The sequence below is a fragment of the Coregonus clupeaformis genome, chromosome 31, assembly GCF_020615455.1.
Source record: "Coregonus clupeaformis isolate EN_2021a chromosome 31, ASM2061545v1, whole genome shotgun sequence".
NCBI lineage: Eukaryota > Metazoa > Chordata > Actinopteri > Salmoniformes > Salmonidae > Coregonus > Coregonus clupeaformis.
This window is the reverse complement of record NC_059222.1, coordinates 28,678,902-28,702,476: the sequence shown is the minus strand read 5'-3', so window position 1 is coordinate 28,702,476 and position 23,575 is coordinate 28,678,902. Positions and strand designations below refer to the sequence as shown.

Below are 23,575 nucleotides of genomic sequence, written 5' to 3'. Positions count from 1 at the left end.
TCTTGGTGGAAGGATCGGGGATAGTCGGGTCGGGTAAATGACAATCGCACTGAGCTGACCCTGTGTGTGCACCTGCATTAATAATTCCACCAGGCAATTAACATTAGTTAATCAATTAATTTACCTTTAGTATACATTTTATACGCCTACCACCGCAATATAACAATAGCAGCCACAAAGAGACATATTTAAATTCCAATGCTTTAATTGCACAGAGCAGACAAGTTTAATCAATGATACAGAAAGCCACAACAAGAATGGTTCTTAGTTCAATGAGCGTTAACATGGCTTGCTACAATGGCAAACCTATGCTGCCAAAGGCTAACTAATATGCTAATAAACCTAATAATATGCTCATCTGAATGTCAAAGGTTGAGTAGATAGCTAAATAAAAACCAAATATGATTTTCATTCTAAAGATACAGTATATCAGTAATACAATCACATATAGGCACCATAGCAGATAAGTGTTATCATGAATCAATGCTCACAGACACACACAAGAATGGAATAAATACACAAGTAATAGTAAGTAAATATCCATGTATAAATACGCAAGAAATGAGGCGGCAGAAACATTTTTTTGTCCAAGTGCAATCTGTAAAACATTACAGTACAGAGAAAGCCAAGGAGCCATCAAAGGACAGAGTCAAATGGTTCCATTTTGGCATTGTTCACTCTTATTAGAATATATCAGAACCTTTTCTGTTACCATTGCTATGACACAGTGTCTTTATCTTCTTGCCCTGAAGAGCTACAGGGAGCGCAGGCTTGTGTTACAGTCCAGCAGTACACCTGAATGCTGGGCTGGGACAAAAGCCTGCACAAACTGCGGCCCTCCAGGACCAGGAGTGAACATTGCTATGACAGACTGACAGTAAGCCTCCACAAGACGTCATACCCTTTTTCTTAACTCAGCAACACTTGATTGACCCTGAGAGAAAAAGAAGACTGCTTGGACCTGGCACATTCAACCCATTATAACACTGTGGAGCAAACAATACGTTTTACTTTTACAACACCACACCAGCATTGATCTCTCGCCAAATGCTGTGGCTGCTATAATAGGTTTGAAGCTTCAGATGAGTTTAAGACCTTGAGTTAGTTAGCGCTAAGAAAGACATGCTACTTCCTGTATCCTGCAGGTGCATTGTTGTGTACATTTTCTCCTCCCCATATGGTATGGCATTACAATGTGAGTACATCATTCAAAATAATGCAACCACTATAACATTCATGATAATAAGGAAAGGTGGTTGGAGTGTTGCTAGCCAAGACAGGGGCATTGTTCCTACTGTATTCTGTACGGTGCAATGCTGCAGCAGTAGTGTTAGTGTGTAGTTAGTGAGCTGGTTTTGTGTTAACAGACCAGGTTTAATAGTTAGTAATACTGGTGGTGGTTAGGCTATATAATTATCCATCACTTCTGTCTAAAGCAACTTTGTCTAAATAGGCTTAACGTTACAATTTGTCTTAGGCTTAACGTTACAATTTGCAATACAATCACAGGGTTTTCCCCACCCCATTTTGTTTGTTGTGGAGGGTGAAAATCATCTACCTGACAATCAATAAACTATATAAATGGAATGAGACAAAAAAATATTGACAGTTTAAAACATCACATTTGACTTGACCATGCGTCAGTTGTACCTTTACCAAACAATATAGTGAGAGTGTTGATAAGGAAACAGAAAAGACAACAATCTGTTTGGATTGTCTGTTGCATCTTGTCAGTACACAGACGGCAGATATAGTTAGCGCTAGGCTAGTGGACATACCCAGCTACCATTCAATTCCAGGGTTACAGGGGGCACTGCTAGAACAAATTTGGACACCCCCACAAACATGAAATATGAACATTGGTCTTTTTTCAGGACACCCCCAAGAGTCAATGTGTACTTCGAACCCGGTTCCAACCCTGTGACATTCTGACAAGACACTTATTGCCTATGTCTCTCCGGACCTGGAAGGTAAGCATCTCTAGAGTATAAAATACAGTACTAAGGTCACGAGTATACAGTCACAGAGCAGTGCAAGACAAGGTCGCAATGTCCTCTGGGCAGAAAGTCTTACATTTCCTGTTTCGCTTTTGTTGGCATCTGAAGTCCATTGTTCAGGCCGACATTAGGCTATGTAGGCTAGGGAAAAGCACATCAGGGTCTAAAGGTAGAACTTTGAGTTAACTTGTTATTTGTCCAACATGACTTTTGTTTCAGTATAATCCAACGTTTGGAGAATTCAGAGGTCATTGTTGAGGTGGAGAATCAACAGTACCGTTTTTACTGTGAAGCATTGGGAGTTTAGTGCACCTATTCAATCCATGTTCCATGTCCAACAGGTTGTGGGTGATAGGTATTCTACCTGTGAGTTAGCTAGCAAAAGGCAGCTGAAAAAATGTGTTAGATCTCAAGGGCAAAGGTAGGCAGGCCCTAATAGAGGATAGCATTAGCAGTAGATTGGTTTTAGTAGCATATTGGTCGATTGGTACCTAGTAACAGAAGCAGACAGGAGACCATATCCCATATGGAAGTCTACTCATGAGTGCTACACATTGGTAGTGTATGAGGCATGTTGCCCCCTTACAATCTGAAGCGCTTTAAGCATGGAAAAAGCATTATACTACCAAGCCAGTCCACTATCATTCTTATTTACTAGACTTGCCAGACTTGCTGGCTTTAGGGGCTTTGGTGGCTTTGGTAGTTTTGATTTCTGTCTTGGTCTTCTGAATACGGGAGAAGATCTCCTTGAACAGAGCCTTGTACTCTGGCGTGTTCTGGCCCAGCCGTTTATCCACCGCCTCCACCTGCTTACTGATGCTCTCCATGGCCTCGGGGGTGGAGGGGGACTCGGTGGGGGTGGGCGGGGGTGCAGGGGTGGAGCCCATGGCACAGTCCTTCATGGAGGGGTCCCTGGAGACGGGGCGTGAGGTCTGCACCCCTGTGTGACACAGGGACTCCTCGTGGCGCCTGCACTTCCCTAACAGCTCCTCATACTTCTCCAGCAGAGCGTGATACTGCTCGTCCACCTCCCTCAGGATGGACATCCCTCTCTTACGGACGCTGTTGGCGTGGATCGCGTAGCTCCCTCTTCTCCTTCCAGACGCGTCCCTGGCTACAATGGCGTTCAGCGCTGTGTCGCTGCAGCTCTTCCTGACGGGGCTGGAGGCAGGTAACGACTCTCCGCCTAAGCCTCCTCCCCCTTCGCCCTCCTCCCTGACCCCTCCACCTACCTCTCCTCCTTCCCCCTCCAGGGTGTCTGTTTCGGGGGTGTTGTTGAGGAGAGTCTGGGTGAAGCCCACGCCGTCGTCCTCGCTGCAAAGGAGGAGGGTCCTTGCCCGTCGGAGCTGCTGGAGTTCCTGGAGCTCTGACTCTAGTTCATGGATCCGTACCTGGCAGCTCTCTGCACCCTGTCAATCAATAAGTCAATGAGTCAATCAGTCAGTCAGTCAGTCAGTCAATAAACCAATCAATATTTGTATTCTCCCAGAAAAGAGGGAAAATAAGAAGCCCTACTATATTTGAGACAGGACAAAGTATCAAAAAGGACACTCATTGGATTCAACTAACTTAGTAGAACATGCAACCATAAAAAAACTTGAGGCACTCATTTTGGAAGATTAAATGGAGTTAAAATAGGAGTGATTCTGACCTGCACGCGTGTCTCCAGACGAGAGAACTCCCCCAGGAGGACATGACACTCTCTCTCCGCCCCCTCCCTGCGACCCCGCTCAGCCCTCACAGCCAAGCGCAGCGCCGACACCGCCTCTCTCAGACGTTCGTTCTCCTCCTCTGCTGGCTGCCGCTTAGCCTCTGAGGTGAAGCTGTCTGAGCGACCTACCACGAACCCATCCTCATACCTGACAGACAGACAGACAGACAGACAGATACAGACACACAGATACACACAATATGAGCTAACTTACTTGTACCTGCCAGATAGAGAGACAAGCGCAATATGAGTCAAGCATCCACCTACAAAGCTCCTCTAACATAGTCTAGGGACCTTGAGATCCAGTAATCAAAGATTTGAGTGTGATTGCTTAGCCAAATAAAAATTGTTGAGTAGGCTACTGAACAAAGGGAGAGGTAGGAGGCTATGAGCCCTCACTTGGGTGCGGTGCAGAGTTCCCTGAGGCAAGGGAAGGAGGCGATGGTCTTGCGTCGTTCCCGCTTCTCCCTCCGGACCCTGAGCTGCTCCAGGGAGTGGAGCTGTTCCACCTGCCCAGAGAGAGACTCCACCTGGGTCTGTAGGGTCTCGATGGTCCCTGTCAACCTGCGAGAACCAGGGAAGAGAGAAAGGGGGGATAGTGTGTGTGTGTGTGTCTGTGTGTGTGTGTGTGTTTGTATGTGTGTGTGACACTCACCTCTCTATCTTGTGTTGCGAGGCCTTACTGTCCAGAACCAGTGTATGGTTGGTGAGCTCTAGTTCTCTGGCTGTCCCGTCTAGCTGCTCGTACACCTTAGCATGCTGCTCATTCATTTCCCTCAGCACCTCTAGCTGCTTAGCCAGGTACTGCACAAGAGACACACATACTGTATGTTTATATCCTGTACACACATATACATACATACACACATGATCATAAACAGAGGAACATTTGGGGTCATGTTCCCCTACCCAATCCTAACCGAAGCCATTAGGGGGATGGACACTTTCCGACCATAGTATCACTGGTTAAGGGAGACACTTCTATCCACTCCGCTGCCTATGGTCCTCTGTTAACTCTAAAACCCCTTGGTTGTGAACAGTGAACCATTTTAATGGGGTGATGTACTGCTATGCTAAGATCAGCCAGCAGAGCCAACGTCCTACATCACCTGACTCTGCTCAGTCAGAGGGACAGGTAGGTTGTTATCCAATCTACACCTTACTTATGGGTAGGGGTTACGTTAGAGTTTAGTCTATTGAGATGTATCCATGGAGCTGTTGAGACTTGGCTCTCGTCTTACCTCGATCTCCTGCACCTGCTCCTCATTGGTGATGTACATCTGCTGTAGAGAATCCTCCAGCTCCTTGTTCCTCTCTAACAGAGTCTTCCCCAGCTCCGCCGCCAGGTGGAGGTCTAGAGAGAGAGAGGGAGGGAGGGAGAGAGAGAGAGAGAGAAAAGGAGGGGGATGGAAGGAGGGATAAAGAGAGGGGTGGGAGGGAGGGGAGAGAGAGATGAGTGATGGAGAGGGCCATGGGAGATGGAGAGGGAGATAGGTTGGAGGGAGCGAGCGAGGGGGGGGAGAAAAAGAGATGGTTAGTTTTGAGAGCTCAGCTGTAACAAATTATCTAAATAAGACAGCATTAGGAAGAGGTTTTCCTTTGCTAGTTAGATGGAACCAAAGCTATGAGTGATGTCAGTGAAGATACAAAATATAGAATTTCAGTCTGCACTGGTCCCCATGACAGCCACAGTAGAACACATTGTTCATACTGTTACATGTTTTAATCTACAATCATGATGATTCACTGAGGAATAGATCACAGTTCTATTTTCAGCAGGGTTTTAAGAACATCTGCAAATAGGACAATCAAACATTAAAACATTCCTCCTGAGATACATCCTGTGATACGTACACAGAGATAAACAAGATCATCCTGGACCTAGACAGAAGAGAGGGAGACAAAGAAAGAGGGATTGAGAGACGGAGAAAGGGAGTATTCAGGAGAGAGAGAGAATTATAAAAAGAGCCCATCTAGGCACCATGTCTCTCCCTAAAGATGTATTTCCTCTATTTATACCCTTGTATCTCTGTCAGTGAACGTCACTGATGTGTGCCAAGTTCAAAAGACAAGACACCACCGCTCCACAGAAACTATATGACAGAAAGAGGATCTGCAGTCTCTCTGCAGTGGGGTGGAGGAGGTTTGAATGTGTAAAAAGTGACAAGTTATGAAATTGAGTGTGGGCTCAAAAAAAATGTGTAGGCGTGTACACTCTGGAACAGAGTTGAAAAACACTGTTCTAGTAGTGTAACAATAAATGGCACTGACACTCAGTCTAGACAGAGAATACTACTCTCTCTCATTTTATGGAAATCATCTACTGAACAAAATATTAACGCAACATGTAAAGTGTTGGTCCCATGTTTCATGAGCTGAAATAAAAGATCACAGACATTTTCCAATAGGCAAATTTCTCTCAAATGTTGTACACACATTTGTTTACATCCCTGTTAGTGAGCATTTATCCTTTGCCAAGATAATCCATCCACTTGACAGGTGTGGCATATCAAGAAGCTGATTAAACAGCATGATCGTTACACAGGTGCACCTTGTGTTGGGGGCAATAAAAGGCCACTCTAAAATGTGCAGTTTTGTCAACACAATGCCACAAGTTTTGAGAGAGCATGCAATTGACATGCTGACGGCAGGAATGGCCACCAGCGCTGTTGCCAGAAAATGTCAGGTTCATTTCTTTGAGGAAAGCCAGTATGCGTGTTTGCGCTCAGGCAAGAATGAAAGGCGGCCAGAGCGTGGGAGAGAAAATATCTTAAGAGTTCAAAAAGTACTCGCACTCAAAACCATAAAGAGGAATAACCCAATAAGGCTGAGATGCAAAAATAATATGATAAATGTAATCCAGTGAAAGTGCAAGGTGCTATATAAAAAAAGGATATACAGTACTAGTCAAAAGTTTGGACACACCTACTCATTCCAGGGTTTTTCGTTATTTGTACTATTTTCTACATTGTAGAATAATAGTGAAGACATCAAAACTATGAAATAACACATACGGAATCATATAGTAACCAAAAACGTGTTAAACAAATCAAAATATATGTTATATTTGAGATTCTTCAAAGTAGCCACCCTTTGCCTTGATGACAGCTTTGCACACTCTTGGGATTCTCTCAACCAGCTTCATGATGTAGTCACCTGGAATGCATTTCAATTAACAGGTGTGCCTTGGTAAAAGTTCATTTGTGGAATTTATTTCCTTCTTAATGCGTTTGAGCCAATCAGTTGTGTTGTGACAAGGTAGGGGTGGTATACAGAATATATCCCTATTTGGTAAAAGACCAAGTCCATATTATGGCAAGAACAGCTCAAATAAGCAAAGAGAAACGACAGTCCATCACTACTTTAAGACATGAAGGTCAGTCAATACGGAACATTTCAAGAACTTTGAAAGTTTCTTCAAGTGCAGTCGCAAAAACCATCAAGCGCTACGATGAAACTGGCTCTCAGGAAAGGAAGACCCAGAGTTACCTCTGCTGCAGAGGATAAGTTCATTAGAGTTAACTGCACCTCAGATTGCAGCCCAAATAAATGCTTTACAGAGTTCAAGTAACAGACACATCTCAACATCAACTGTTCAGAGGAGATTGCATGAATGAGGCCTTCATGGTCGAATTGCTGCAAAGAATCCACTACTAAAAGGACACCAATAATAAGAAGAGATTTGCTTGGGCCAAGAAACACGAGCAATGGACATTAGACCGGTGGAAATCTGTCCTTTGCTCTGATGAGTCCAAATTTGAGATTTTTTGTTCTAACCGCCGTGTCTTTGTGAGAAACGGAGTAGGTGAACGGATGATCTCCGCATGTGTGGTTCCCACCAAGAAGCATGGAGGAGGAGGTGTGATGGTGCTTTGTTGGTGACACTGTCGGTGATTTCTTTAGAATTCAAGGCACACTTAACCAGCATGGCTACCACAGCATTCTGCAGTGATACGCCATCCCATCTGGTTTGCGCTTAGTGGGACTATTATTTGTTTTCAACAGGACAATGACCCAAGATACACCTCCAGGCTGTGTTAGGGCTATTTGACCAAGAAGGAGAGTCATGGAGTGCTGCATCAGATGACCTGGCCTCCACAATCACCCGACCTCAACCCAATTGAGATGGTTTGGGATGAGTTGGACCGCAGAGTGAAGGAAAAGCAGCCAACAAGTGCTCAGCATATGTGGGAACTCCTTCAAGACTGTTGGAAAAGCATTCCTCATGAAGCTGGTTGAGAGAATGCCAAGAGTGTGCAAAGCTGACATCAAGGAAAAGGGTGGCTACTTTGAAGAATATATTTTCATTTGTTTAACACTTTTTTGGTTACTACATGATTCCTTATGTGTTATTTCATAGTTTTGATGTCTTCACTAATATTCTACAATGTAGAAAATAGTAAAAATAAAGAAAAACCCTTGAATGAGCAGGTGTGTCCAAACTTTTGACTGGTACTGTATATAAAAAATATACACATTTCTTTACCATAATGTCGTTTTAGAGAATTTGGTAGTCTGTCCAACCGGCCTCACAACCGCAGACCACATGTAACCACGCCAGCCCATGACCGCCACATCCGGCTTCTTCACCTGCGGGATCGTCTGAGACTAGCCACCCGGACAGCTGATGAAACTGTGGGTTTGCACAACCGAATAATTTCTGCACAAACTGTCAGACAACCGTCTCAGGGAAGCTCATTTGTGTGCTCATTGTCCTCACCAGGGTCTTGACCTGACTGCAGTTTGGAGTCGTAACCGACTTTAGTGGGCAACCGCTCACCTTTGATGGCCACTGGTATGCTGGAGAAGTGTGCTCATCATGGATGAATCCCAGTTTCAACTGTACTGGGCAGATGGCAGACAGCGTAGCGTGTATGGCGTCGTGTGAGCGAGCGGTTTGCTTATGTCAACGTTGTGAACAGAGTGCCCCATGGTGGCAGTGGGGTTATGTTGTGGGCAGGCATAAGTTACGGACAACGAACACATTTGCATTTTATCGATGGCAATTTGAATGCACAGAGATACCGTGACGAGATCCTGAGGCCATTCATCCACCGCCATCAACTCATGTTTTAGCATGATAATACACGGCCCCATGTCGCAAGCATCTGTACACAATTCCTGGAAGCTGACTCATCAGACATGTCACCCATTTAGCATGTTTGGGATGCTCTGGATTGACATGTACGACAGTGTATTCCAGTTCACCCCAATATCCAGCAACTTCGCACAGCCATTGAAGAGGAGTGGGACAACATTCCACAGGGCACAATCATCAGCCTGATCAACTCTATGCGAAGGAGATGTGTCGCTGCATGAGGCAAATGGTGGTCACACCAGATACTGACTGGCTTTCTGATCCACGCCCCTACCTTTTTTTTAAGGTATCTGTGACCAACAGATGCATATCTGTATTCCCAGTCATGTGAAATCCATAGCCTAGGGCCTAATGAATTTATTTCAATTGACTGATTTTCTTATATGACCTGTAACTCAGTAAAATATTTGAAACTGTTGCATGTTGCGTTTATATTATATTTATATATATAGTCTGGTTCAGAGTGGGGGAAAAAACTAAATGAGAGATATTCAAAGTGATGTGGGACCATTAGGGGCCTAGCCAAACTGGAGTGGGCTGCACTGTATTCTGAGTAAGCAGGATAAATAGTCTATATTTTCATGTCTGACTCAGCAGCGAGATGTGTTTTGGGACCTGTGGTCATATCTGAGAGGGAAAACACACAACAGCTCGATGGAAACACAATCACTCTTGATGGAGAGGCTGAGCTGACAACAAGATAAGGTTGAGGAGAATGATGCACACTGTGATTACTGATCAATACTCCAGTCGATCGATAACAAACGTTCATTCCACTAATCTGACCTCTGGCCTTCAATGAGAGATGATATACTGTATGTTTGTTGTTTTTAATTGTGTCCAGAAAGAATCTGCGTGATCTTAAGCAAATCTTAATAAATTCGTAACATATCGCACGAATTGGATTTGTAACATATCACACAAATTGCAAAATTCGTATGATATCATATGAATTGCAACCTACCCATTTGAGAGGGAGTGGTGCTTCCATGCAGCTGCTCAAGGGTAATATGTTACAATGTTTGAAATGTTTGTTTTTTATCGTTTTTTTTTTTTTTGTCGCACTGCATACATTTCATTCTCTTTTAAGGGATTAAGCATGGCTCTGATAACGATGGATTGTACAAACGTTTTGGAATACTCATCGCATTTTCTACGGATTTACAAAAAAACATGCACCGCATATCCGAGACAAACCTCTGTGTTTCGTGATAATGCGCGCAAGAAACCGGGTGAGATGGACTACAGCTGGTAAGGGCAGACGGAGGAAAATACTGACAATAAAAGGTAACAGACCTAAAATACGTATAAAACACAATCGCTCACGTGAATGCAGAGTTCTAACTGAATTATGTGATGTCACAAATACATCCAAAAATGCCCTAGAGACTCCGAATGTGCTTGTTTGTAATTCAAGATCATTGACAAACAAAGTGGATGAATTTGAACTGCTTCTTCAATCAGTAAATGCAGACATTGGATGTGTCACTGAAACATGGGCCCACCAAAACATCCCAGATGAATCTATTTTCAGAAATGACAGGTCCTGAGAAGGGATGAGAGGAGGGGGCGTGGCTATGTATGTGAATCACAGTATGCAGGCAAAGAGAAGAACTGACCTAGAGAAAGAGGAGTTTGAGTGTATGTGGCTTCAGCTTCGTCCTAAACGACACCCCAGCTCAGTTTCAACTCTGGTAGGATGTCTGGTAACCCAGAACAGAAAGGAGGCCTTGGCACAATGTATGGCCAGTACTGACTGGTCTGCCATATGAGGTGGAGAGCATCGATGCAAAGGTGGAGAAGTTCAACTCCTGCATTCAAACTGCACTTGATGTATGCATGTCAATAAGAAATGCGTGTCCCATACCTAAAGTGTCAAACCCATGTACAACAAATGACTGGAGGCCCATCTCTCTAACTTCATGCCTTGGAAAAATCCAGGAGAGCTTCATCATAAAAAAAACTAATGCCAACAGTTCTATCGGAGTGCACAAATCAGTATGCCTAACTCCCAAAGTCCAGCACTACTACCGCCCTTGTGAAAGCCAATGGTGAGGGTGTTACTTGCTGATATGTCCAAAGCCTTCGATCGAGTAGATCACGCAACGCTCCTACAACATCTGTCTGACATTGAACTGTGTCCAAGGTTACTAGCCTGACTCCACAGCTACACCACCAGAAGAAGGCAGAGGGTGATGGCAAATGGTACATTTAGCCCTTGGTCAGAGGCCACCTCTGGTGTGCCATAAGGGGGTGTGGTTTCACCATATCTGTTTCTCCTTCACATGTCCACCCGAAAAGTTGTCTTCAGTGACACTCTGGACACTGGGTATGCAGACGATGTAGGGCTGTCCCGAGCCATACCATTAACCAGCATCCAAGAGGACACTTCCATGGGCTTGGAGGCAAAGCAGCTGGAAGAGTGGGCCACATCCAACAACATGCTCCTGAATGGGAAAAAGTCTGTGGAAATTCGGATATGTTTTTCTAGAGACCATCCACAACCTGCACCACTAATCCTAGGAGGACAGGAAGTACCAGTGGTAACAACAACCAAGTATCTTGGTTTTCATCTAACCTCTGTGTTGACACACATGTGGAGCAGTCAGTGAAGAAGGCCTCAAAACGCCAGCACCTTTTGACTGTTCTTGCCAGAAATGGCCTACCCACTGAAGATCTGGTCACAGTATACACTACACTGGTCAGGCCTTGTCTGGAATACGGTGGAGTGCTGTTAGTTGGATGCCGTAATAAGCAGCAGGCCCAACTAGACAGGGTGCAGAGGAGGGCCTTGAGGATAATCTCCAGAGGTGGAGCAGTACAACCACAGCTCCCGTCACCGCAGAACAGGCAAGAGCAGGCTGCACTGCACCTGGTGAAGGACATGCACACTCTTAACCATCCACTGAACGACCTGCTCCCTCCAAAAAGAGTTAACTGCACCACCAGGCTCCTGAGAAACAGCCACGAACTGTCCTGTATAACTGCCCGTACGAACCGCCTGCGAAACGCCACTCTACCCACTGCTGTTAGACTGTATAATAATTCTATTTTTTTCAATCACATTTTAACATTTCAATTTCCGTCATGAAAAATGTCCTGTAATGTTTCAAGTGTTCTGTATTCTATTTATGTCACGTAATATGTGTTATATATTTTAAATGAGTGTTTTGCAATTATTTGTAATATAAATTCTGCATTTCTTCAGTTTTATCTGTGAGCAAGAATAAATAAACTCAAACTTCAAACAGAAGCGATGTCAAACTAACTGCTGACCAGGCAAGCTGAAACACAAACACACACAAACTCATTCTGTGTTTTTTTCCAGGGGAAGTTTAAGGTGCGTGTCAAAGCTGGTGAGATGGTTGGGGAGGAACATGTGTGTAATCTGGAGCAGGGTGACAAAAAGGGGAAGATGAGAGTCAAACCAACAACCTTCAGCACAGCTCTAAACATCAATGCTGAAGTGCTCTGTAAAACACACACTCACATCATTTAGTTCCAGCGCTTGCTTTTCAACCATGCTGTTTCCTCTCTCTTGTTGTCCTGTCTTGCCTCAATTAAACTAATGAGGAGAAAAGCAGGCTGCTGCCAGCTCCTGCTCAGCATGGGCTAATACAAAGACCTGCCTGCTGCACTCACAGCTAAATTAACGCCTGTGGGGCCTTTGCTACTACACAGGTACCACAGAATGGGCTTTAACCCTTTGAGGACTATGTACATCATATTTAATCCTCTGTTGAACGTTACTTAACCAATTCTTATTTTATGACTGCTAATTACCATTCCAATTTAAATTATATGGTCAATTCAATCCATTCTGAATGATAGCGTTCAGGAAGAGAACACTAAGTCACTCCTCAAAGGGTTAAACTCGCTAACAATGAGGAGGCTGCTTCAGTCATAGAAATAGAATCTCTAGTTATGTAGCTTCAGTGCTGTCCCACTGCTCGGTTAGAATAGGGCAGTCTGAAAAAAGAATAGTGTAGAATAGAATAGGGCTTGTTAAAATGGGGCTAAGGGAGCATTATAGAACATAATTAGCCATTTTAGAAAGACATACACTGAGTGTACAAAACATTAGGAACACCTTCCTAATATGAGTTGCACACCCTTTTACCCTCAGAACAGTCTCAATTCATCAGGGCAAGGCTAACAAGGTGTCAAAAGTGTTCCACAGGGACGCTTCCCACAGTTGTGCCAAGTTGGCTGGATGTCTTTGGGTGGTGGACCATTCTTGATACTCACGGGAAACTATTGAGCTTGAAAAACCCAGAAGTGTTGCAGTTCTTGACACACTCAAACCAGTTCACCTGGCACCTACTACCCCGTTCAAAGGCACTTAAATGTTTTGTCTTTCCCATTCACCCTCAATGGCACACATACACAATCCGTCTCAAGGCTTACAAATCCTTAATTAACATCACTGATTGAAGTGGATTTAACAGGTGACATCAATAAGGGATCATAGCTTCCACCGGGATTCACCTGGTCATGGAAAGAGCATGAGTTCCTAATGTTTTGTACACTCAGTGTAGAAAGACAATATTTCGCCCAAATGTCATGGGATAATATAAAACTATCTTTGTTGTAACATGTGGTATGTTCAGAGATTTGTTTCAGTTTTCTCCAGTTTTCTGCATCCACAAAACAAGGATGGACCACATCTGAAGGGGGAGCAAAATTTAACACAACACAGGACCAGTTTGCTCTGGATTAAATGTTTTGAGAAACTGGGCCCTGGATAGCATTACTCTCATAAATCCTCTTGGCTTTTATTCCAAGAGGGGAAATTGAATTATGTAAACATCTAAGCTCTGCTGCTGGCCACTGTACGCCAGATCTCCTAGCTTTCAAACAGCATAACTCAGAACCAAATACTGCCTGGAAAAAACACAGAACCCAAACACTGACCCACTGTTTACGTTCACCATCGTCCACTGCTGTGTGGTATTGGTATCTAATGGCGAGAGAGAGAAAGGGGCAAGCACTGTTTCTCTGCATCAAACATCCTAATCAATACCCTCTACAGACCACTAGCTCCAAACAAGGAGACCAGGAAGTCAACTGACGCATGAAGGATGACATCACCACCCAGACCCAATGACTCAGACATAATGGAATGAATTATGTGCATTTCCTGGATATTGTTTTTCCAGGTTTTATTTTTTCATGTTTTAGCAGTATCAGTTACACTGACTGGGGGATGTCTTCTTGAGGGCCTAAGCAGGAACACACATTGGCTGCATGCATACTGGAGGGAAATGCTTTTGTAGAGTGAAGAGGGTACATATTGTCGTTAGGGGAAGGGTCACACTCCTGTCACAACCCACACACACAGGCACACTGTAAAAAAATATATAGTTGTTTCAACTACATATTATTAAGTAACTGTTTCCACAGACTTTTTTTCATTTACTCCACTTTTCGGTCAAAGTGTTACCTGAACTTAACATTTTTAGTTGGCCCACACTTAGCTCCAACATGAGAAAATGTAGGCAAAAATTCAGTCAACTTAAAATTCTGTTTGCTCAAATTGTCTCATGTTCATTCAACTAGAAATTATTATTTGGGCATCTTACCTAAAGAGGGCTGTGGAACTAGTTACACACACAGTGCTTTTAACATACAATTCTTTCAACTTACATGTTTACATTGTGCATGTTCATTTATACAGTAATTCATATTCAAAATGTCCTCACCTGGGATTTGAACTCAAAACCTCTTGGTTCACAGCATTCCAATCTTCCTGCTACGCCACCATGTCTGTGTCAACAACTGATTTCACCTGTATTGCTACACTTTGCACTTAAATCAGCTCTGTTAAAAGTACACTCAAGAAAAACGATTTTAAGGAGTAACATTAAAACAGAGTAATATGCCCCACCAACAGACAACTATACAGAAAAACCCGAAAATTGCTTAAATAAGTAAATCAAATCAATGATGAATGGTCAGACATGGTGGAACAATGGTGGAACAAGCTCCCCCACGATGTCAGGACAGCGGAGTCACTGACCACCTTCCGGAGACACTTGAAACCCTACCTCTTTAAGGAATACCTAGAATAGTATAAAGTAATCCTTCTTCCCCCACCCCCCCATAAAAAAAAAAAAAAAAAAAAAAAAGTGGTTGTCCCACTGGCTATCATAAGTTGAATGCACCAATTTGTAAGTCGCGCTGGATAAGAGAGTCTGCTAAATTATGTAAATGTAACATGGTGGCGTAGCAGGAAGATTGGAACACCATGAACCTAGAGGTTCTAAGTTCAAATCCCAGGTGTTGACAAATAACTGAACATACACAATGTTATCATGTACGTCACATATGTAAGTAGAAAATGTTGTATGTTAACAGCACTGTATGTATAACCAGCTGCACAGCACTTTTTAGTTAAGATGCACAAACAATACATTCTAGTTGAATGAACATGAGACAAGTTGAGCAAAACACAATTTTAAATTGACTGAATTTTTGCCTACGTTTTCTCAAGTTGGAGCTAAGTTTGGGCCAACATTATTTTTGTTTGTTCAGGTAACACTTTCACCGAAAAGTTGAGTAAACTAAAAAGGCTGTGGAACCAGTTACTTAATAATAATTACTTGAAACAACTAGATTTGTGGGTGTTTTTTTACAGTGCAGGCACAAGCGTGCACACACACACATATACGAACACACTGTACTGTCTGGGTATGATAGCCACAGTCTGAGCCCTGTAATCAAATCAGCTAGGGCTTAGTGCTGGGGAATCAAACATTGAAACAGAACAACACAGAACTGTTGGCTGAAAAAATACTGTAATAAAACTGTAATGTGTGTGTGTGTGTGTGTGCGTGTGCGTGCGTTTATGTGTGTGTGTGTGTGTGTGTGTGTGTGCATGTGTACAGTGCAGTCGTGAAAGGAAACATGCCTGGTTTGGAATATGCCTGTCCTTTTTGAGCAGTGAATGTTGTTTTTGTAGGTGCATATCTCCAATAGGATTCACAGGAATCTGGAAAACAGGGCCTCTCCTTGTTTTCTCCTCCTTCTCTCCTTCCTTCTTTCCTTTTCTGCAGATAAGCTGTATAGCAGACCAAACCCTTCCGTACGACTTCACTGCAGTAGTAAGCTCAAATTCTGTATAAAAATTATTAAACACAAGTTTTAGTCTGCAGGATAACAAGGAAACAAAGTGTGTATTTAAAGCCTTAGAGAGGTGGTTGTTGAAGCGTTTTTACGCTGCATGTAATAAGAGCAGGTCCGTGGTATAACAACCCTCTCATTAGATGTAAGTCCAGCCCTGTTAACCAATGGGTCCCAACAGGCCTAAAGACTCAGCTGTGCTGGTCACATAGCTTCAGCTGAGCACAGAGTTCGGGCTAGAACAAGCCTTGGTCTGTCTTACAAAGGGTTCCATACACTGGTTCCAAAAGGGTTCTTCGGTTGTCTCCATAGGACAGGGGTGTCAAACTCATTCCATGGAGGGCCTAGTTTCTGCAGGTTTTTGGTTTTTCCTTTCAATTAAGACCTAGACAACCAGGTGTGGAGAGTTCTTTACTAATTAGTGACCTTAATTAATCAGTCAAGTACAAGGGAGGAGCGAAGAATCCGCAGACACTCAGCCTTACGTAGAATGAGTTTGAGACATGTGCCATAGGAGAACCCTTTTTGGTTCCAGGTAGAACCCTTTTGGGTTCCATGTAGAACCCTCTGTGGAAAGGGTTCTACATCAAACCCAAAAGGGTTCTACCTGGAACCAAATGGTTTCTACCAGGAACCAAAAAGGGTTATTCAAAGGGTTCTCCTATGGGGACAGCTGAAGAACCCCGTCGGGTTCTAGATAGCACCTTTTTTTCTAAGAGTGTAGAAAAGCATTATAATTTATATGTTTTTCTCCTCAGTGTAATTATGCATGGAAATGTCTGAGTCTGTGTACTGTAGATGCATCATGTTTGCTGATTCCTTACAGTATAGAAAAGCAAATTGCCTCGTTGCATCATCAAATGTCTGCCTTGCTTAGCTTATGAAATTTGCTTAGATGCTATGCATGAAAGTTTCCTTTCTTGATCTTTTTTTTTTTTTTTTACCATATCTCATTCTGCCAAACCCTGTGGCCAAATAGCACCCCTGATGATGGAGCCTGTGCCTCTGTCTGCAGGGTAATCCAATGCCAGCGGTGTGTTCTCCTCTCTGATAGATTACTGGCACCTCACAGTATCACTACCAGAGGTGAGCTCAGCATTCTAAGCTAACACAAAATACAACACCTGGCACTGCTCTGAGAGGCCAGGAACACTGTGTGCCATGGGGCACAAAGAATACAGGCTGCACCAGAGGGATGTAAAGGGAGGGAGGGTGGATGCAGAGAGAGTGGTAGATACATGGAGAGACATGGGCCTTGTGCTCTTTTTAGCTTTCTCCCCTCTCTCTCATATCTCATCCTGTCATACCGTAATCTTCTACTGTCTCTCTTTCTCCACCACTCTGTATTCTTCCTTTCCCTCCCTCTCTCTCTTTCTGAGTAAAGTGAAGACTCATCAGCCTATATTTTTATCTTCAGGTCTATTGATGTGTCCACACACTCAGTTCCCCCTCCAGCCCTCTCTCCTCTCACAGTGCCAGTGTGTGTAAAGTGTGTGTTAAGCGTGTGTATAGTGTGTCTGTGTGCATAAAGTCAGATCAAGAGCAGCATCAAAGCATTACATCATCTCCTCTCAGCCTGTGGCAGATATCCTAATAATTGGAACAAAGAGATGAAGTGATAGAGAGATTAGGGATGAGCGTGGAGTGAAAAAGAGAGGATTGCAGGGAGCGAGGGAAAATAGATAGAGAGAGAGGAACAGAGAGAGAGAGGGTAAGAGCCAGGGAGCAAGGCAGAGAGAAAAAGAGTCATGGAGTGAGGAAGGGAGAGAGTAGGGAAGAGGGAAGAGATGAAATAGCCCTAAATCTGTCAAGAAGTTCAAAGCAGTTTGACAAGCTGTGATTGGCTACAGCTCAGCAGATACATTATCAGCAGCTTGGGATATTGAATATGCATTTAAATTAGTGTAATCCAAAATGAAGCTTATTGTGCCAACAGCATTAAAATCGAATTCAGACTAATAGTGGTTCCGCTGAATTATGGCATTATGCAATCTATATAGTACAGTATGAAGGCACAGATAAAGTAGGTTATTATTATGCAAATATTATTGCAGTAGCCTAGTCAACTACCATCCAGGCCTTGTGCATCACCTCCGTTCCACATTAATTCTATGGGACCATACTATCTTTGGAGAATAGCCTAGTGATTGAAAATAGTTATTTACACTATTCCAGTGGATATGCAAGTCAAGCATGTTTCCTGTCTGTGTTGGCCCCCATGTATGTTCTTTGTCCCAACCATTCACTTTCTTGTTTAAATGATATGTTCCTTGTTTATTGAATTATGGGGAGTTGAACATGACAGTCTACTGGCTGTGAAAGTCACTACATTCTAAAAGGAAAACATAATATGTCATGATTGAATTAGGAAATCAATACAACCTAATTGACTGCATAAACAAGGTTAAGTGCTATAGGAAGCCCTGCACTATTCCATTAATGTTATGTTCATGTTGTGAAAAGAGGTAAGAAGATGGGGTTAAAGGTTATAGTCCCCTAAAGTGGTGGTCAATTTGCATTAGCCTAAAGGCAAATGCTGCCAATGTCAATTAGGCCTACAACATTTTATGAGACAATGGATGTTAGTGCAAATAAATGCATTTTGCACACAAAAAATGTTTGAGAAGTTGATGTAAGCTTGCTCATTATTGCAACCTACAAAGAACAATTACATTGCAATGATGACAGCTGACATCTATTGTCTTCTATGTATTGTTCCTGTACTAACCCATTGTTTAAAATCACCAACAGAACACTGGGTCCAGCCAGCATCGTGTATGTGTTTTTTCTTGCAATGTGACAACAACCACAGAAGGAAACGATTTTTCCCATCACCGTCACAAAGGCCCTTGGCATCCATCCCTTCCAAAGCATTGTTGTCAGAAAGTAGCAAAAGATTCAAGTGCGGTAGCACATTTCGAAAGCATTGGTATTTTTATTTGTCAAGATGCACGGACAAATGTAACATCGCATGCTGATCTAGAAGCCTTCCGTCATCAAAAAGTCCTTTGTTTGAGGAGAACAGCTGAACTCACCAAAAACGAAAGTGCATTGACATTGCAGATGCGGCTGGCTGCAAACGGCGGCCCCAGAAATGCGTCGCCACTTACCAGATTCGAGATCTTGCTGGTCGTACCATGGCTCTTCCTCCTCGGTGACAAATTCCTCCATTCCTAGCATCGAGAAACGGATACTCCCACCCGCCTTGTCCTGCAGCCCATAAAAGACTATGTTACAAACCGGGTCCACAGTCAGACACACACACACACACACATACACTCACTGTCCCTCCCGCCCGCCTCTGGAATAACATTAGCAACTGCCGCCACACTGGAATGAGGAGAGAGCTGTGACGTTAACCGCTTCGAGGCAGATGAAGCAGGCTAAACAACGTGGGTTTATTCGTGGCAGCAGTCACTCAGACCCACAAAACACCGCCAAACAACCTTCTCAAGATAGGGGGTTGTTTCAGTTTTTAAACGAAACAAAATGACACAAACACAAGAGACTCGAACACTGCTTTAAAACATCCAGTCTGAATTGCCCAATTATTGTTTCTTATAGGGGACTTGTTTGGTCTCAAATAAAACTGGGCTGTTGACACTTGTGCGTTTCCCACCTCTCTCTCACCCCTTGCCGCATCCTGTTCCAAAGACCGCTAGAGAGAGGCTGTGTAGGCTAGACGTGGCAGACGTCGCAATAGTCTCTCTCCCTCCTGTCTTCCTCGGGCAGAGCAGAGAGGATGTGGTGAATGTAAATGTTGGCCCTATACACATAAACATTAGGCAATGTAGAGACGGTCCATCTGGTGTTCACTCTTTTCTTCACGTGTTCCAGTAGAGGCAGCCATGCCGGTAGAGATTAAAATATTACAATTCTGTTCACTATGATTCAATAAATGAGTGTAGGCGTACACAAACACTATTATGCATGCATGGTGCACTACATGTATTAAATTCATGCATTGAAATACAGCCATTGTAGCTGTGTTACCTGAGGGCCAATTGAGGAGCAGTGAAATACACTATTGAAGATTATTCACATCCCCCAAATTACCCCCCAGGCAATGCAGCAGAGCGGTCACTATTTCATTGCAACGCTTGAGTGTTACACATAAAACACCACTAGGGGGCAATCCAACATTTCACTTCAAACAACCACTACCAAAACAGTCTATTCAGCTGGATGTGGTTCTCTCTCTCAGGCTATGAACGCTAATTACTCAGAGCACTTTGCCCAATGAAAGCCTTAGCTCTGTGGGTTTATGGCAGCAGTATTGATAGCGAGAGCCGACCACAGGTAACTAACCTCGCTTAGTGAAAAAAGGAGGATGTAAATCGCTCCCAGACGCTGATCTAAGGTCAGTTTTCCAGTTTTCTCCCTACTATTGGTGGAGGCGGAGCTGGTCCTAGATCTGTGTATAAGGGCTACTCCTTGCTCCCTAGTTATCCATGTGAGAGGGATTGAGTAAAAGGGCTTGGTCACTCCAGGCCAGGGTAAAGACAGGACATATGGTCACAGTGCTGTAAGTATGGCAGGATCAGATAGATATGTGTGATTACTACACAGTATTAGGAATAGAGATCTGAGGATTCTGTCTGTAGGGATGTCACCCTTTAGTTTGCAATAGGTCACAGTATTGGTTGAGAGGGGGGAGCTATATCAGAGTTATTAGATCATCATTGAGCCTACAGTGATACATGCATGGTGGGAAATAACACACATTGCTTTCATTACACAAATCATCCATTTGAATTGCAAAGCTGCTCAGCTCTGCTCTACTGTTGTCAACAAAGCCAGTCTGAATCCAGCTGCTCTGAATTCTAAAGGGAGGGAGGCTGGTTTGAATCAAGTCTTTCGACTATAGTTTACTCCCTCTAACTCAGGCCTCTCTCTCTCTCTCTCTCTCTCTCTCTCTCTCTCTCTCTCTCTCTCTCTCTCTCTCTCTCTCTCTCTCTCTCTCTCTCTCTCTCTCTCTCTCTCTCTCTCTCTCTCTCTCTCTCTCTCTCTCTCTCTCTCTCTCTCTCTCTCTCTCTCTCTCTCTCTCTCTCTCTCTCTCTCTCTCTCTCTCTCTCTCTCTCTCTCTCTCTCTCTCTCTCTCTCTCTCTCTCTCTCCATTTCAATTCAAAGAGGCTTTATTGGCATGGGAAATGTGTTTACATTGCCAAAGCAAGTGAAATAAACAATAAACAAAAGTGAGAAGACACAAAACAACACCAAAAAAAACTATTAGAATTTAACAGTAAAAAAAATAGACATGTCAGGTGCTATATTATCAGCAATGTACAGTGTTTTAGCAATGTGCAAATAGTTGTAGTACAACTAGTAGAGGAAAATAAATAAACAGATAAATATTGGTGGTATTTACAATGTTGTTTGTGCTCCACTGGTTGCCCTTTTCTCATGGCAACGAGCCACAAATCTTGCTGCTGTGATTGCACATTGTATTTCGCCTAACAAATATGGGAGTTTATCAATGTTTGATTTGTTTTCAAATTCTTTTTGGGTCTGTGTGTGATCTGTGGGAAATGTGTATCTCTAATGTAGACATACATTTGGCAGGTGGTTAGGAAGTGCTGCTCAGTTTCCACAACGGGTTGGAACCGATTCAGGGAACAGAACAGAAAACCCATAAAATAAAGAAATATATCAAGGAACAGAAATGGAACCGGGAACGAAAGTGATCCATACTGTTCCAAACAGGAACCGATATTTTTCTCATAATTTGGTTGGGTGTAACTATAACCCTTTAACCTAACTCCTAAACTTAACTCTAACCTTAACCCTAACCCTAACTCCTAGCCTAGCTAATGTTAGCCAGCTAGCTAGTGTTAGCCACCTAGCCACCTAGCTAGAATTCTTAACATATCATAGGTTTTGCAAATCCGTAACATATTGTACGTTTATGCAAATTTGTGACATATAATGTGAATTGTAAGTCATAACATATCATACTAAATGGAGTCTCTCGGATTTACGTACAGAATAATACATTTACATTTACATCATTTAGCAGACGCTCTTATCCAGAGTGACTTACAAATTGGTGCATTCAACTTATGATGGCCAGTGGGACAACCACTTTTTTTTTAATGGGGGTGGGGGAGGGGGGTAGAAGGATTACTTTTATACTATTCCAGGTATTCCTTAAAGAGGTAGGGTTTCAAGTGTCTCCGGAAGGTGGTCAGTGACTCCGCTGTCCTGACGTCGTGGGGGAGCTTGTTCCACCATTGGGGTGCCAGAGCAGCAAATAGCTTTGACTGGGCTGAGCGAGAACTGTGCTTCCGTAGAGGTAGGGGGGCTAGCAGGCCAGAGGTGGATGAACGTACTGCCCTCGTTTGGGTGTAGGGTCTGATCAGAGCCTGAAGGTAAGGAGGTGCCGTTCCCCTCACAGCTCTGTAGGCAAGCACCATGGTCTTGTAGTAGATGCAAGCCTCAACTGGAAGCCAGTGGAGTGTGCGGAGGAGCGGGGTGACATGAGAGAACTTGGGAAGGTTGTACACCAGACGGGCTGCAGCGTTCTGGATAAGTTGTAGGGGTTTAATGGCACAGGCAGGGAGCCCAGCCAACAGCGAGTTGCAGTAATCCAGATGGGAGATGACAAGTGCCTGATTAGGACCTGTGCCGCTTTCTGTGTAAGGTAGGGTCATACTCTGCGAATGTTGTAGAGCATGAACCTGCAGGATCGGGTCACCGCTTTGATGTTAGCGGAGAACGACAGGGTGTTGTCCAGGGTCACGAAAAGCTCTGAGATCGGGTTGTAGTGTCACAATACCAAACGTAACATATCATACTAATTTGAAGGTCCCGGATTTACATTTACTATGTTACGTCTAGTCTATGAGACCAGGCTGTGTGATTGGGCTACACATAAACTATTGATCCTCTGTGGCAAAATTATAGGCCTACACCTGGTGTAGTATTCTGAGTTATTTCATTTATTTCTGAACAAAGAGCAGTAATTCTATAACTTTGGTAAATGTATTTCAATTTATCAGGGGTGCTCTGGCACCCCTAGCACCCACCCTATGATTCTATAAGGAAATAAATGATGAAGTGCAACGCTGGAGGGATGAGAGTTGCAGGCTCATATATATCAGAGCAGAGAGAGGGAGAGAGATCATAGAAAGTTAATCTCATTCTAGTTCTGTGAGAGATACAGGCACGCTTCTCTCTCTCACTAAAGCAATGGCCACGCATTGGTCTATACAGGCTACAATGTTGTGCAAACCATAAACCCGGGCCGGCCCAACACAAATCAATTCTTAGAATATCAGGCACGTTTTCACATTACGTTTTTTAGGGGGCAGGAGAAGTACAGAGGAGGCTACTTGAATTAACTCTGATTGATTGTTTTATCATTTTTACATTGCAAACAGTGAAAATAATTGTTCATGCCAAGAGAGGTACCGGATCCTGGCAAATGGGTTCCTGGAACGAAACAGTCCAAAATTGAGAGCTGCTGGATCCTGTTCAGGCAGGATCCGGCTCAAATTAAGCACTGAGCAAGACAAAATATTTAAGTGCCTTTGACTGGGGTATGGTATAGGTACCAGGCGCACCAGTTTGGGTCAAGAATGGTCCACCACCCAAAGGACATCCAGCCAACTTGACACAACTGTGGGAAGCATTGGAGTCAACATGGGC

At 43.5% G+C, this 23,575-nt stretch overlaps 1 protein-coding gene across 2 annotated transcripts; it reads right to left on the bottom strand.

Moving 5' to 3' along the window:
- Window positions 1-183: 183 nt before the first annotated feature.
- On the bottom strand, window positions 184-19,634 carry LOC121547417 (cerebellar degeneration-related protein 2-like). 2 transcript variants are annotated; one of them, XM_041858692.2, is made up of 7 exons: window positions 19,548-19,634; window positions 19,039-19,138; window positions 4,950-5,062; window positions 4,364-4,512; window positions 4,108-4,272; window positions 3,649-3,856; window positions 184-3,406 (listed from the first exon to the last, which is right to left on the bottom strand). In XM_041858692.2, the coding sequence occupies exons 2-7, from the start codon at window positions 19,106-19,108 to the stop codon at window positions 2,645-2,647; spliced, it is 1,467 nt and encodes a 488-aa protein (XP_041714626.1). In that variant the 5' UTR covers window positions 19,109-19,138; window positions 19,548-19,634; the 3' UTR covers window positions 184-2,644. The 2 variants fall into 2 exon arrangements, with proteins under 2 accessions (XP_041714626.1, XP_041714625.1); XM_041858691.1 differs by lacking the exon at window positions 19,548-19,634 and having other exon boundaries at window positions 19,039-19,218.
- Between the last annotated feature and the right edge of the window lie 3,941 nt (window positions 19,635-23,575).

What these genes read in the sequence shown, in the direction of transcription:
- LOC121547417 (XM_041858692.2), bottom strand. Translation starts at nt 19,108, where the DNA reads ATGCTAGGAATGGAGGAATTTGTCACCGAGGAGGAAGAGCCATGGTAC. An exon ending in AGCAGGTGCAGGAGATCGAG is followed by an intron (nt 4,513 to 4,949) that starts GTAAGACGAGAG and finishes TCTCTTGTGCAG; the next exon opens with TACCTGGCTAAGCAGCTAGA. An exon ending in TCGCAACACAAGATAGAGAG is followed by an intron (nt 4,273 to 4,363) that starts GTGAGTGTCACA and finishes TGGTTCTCGCAG; the next exon opens with GTTGACAGGGACCATCGAGA.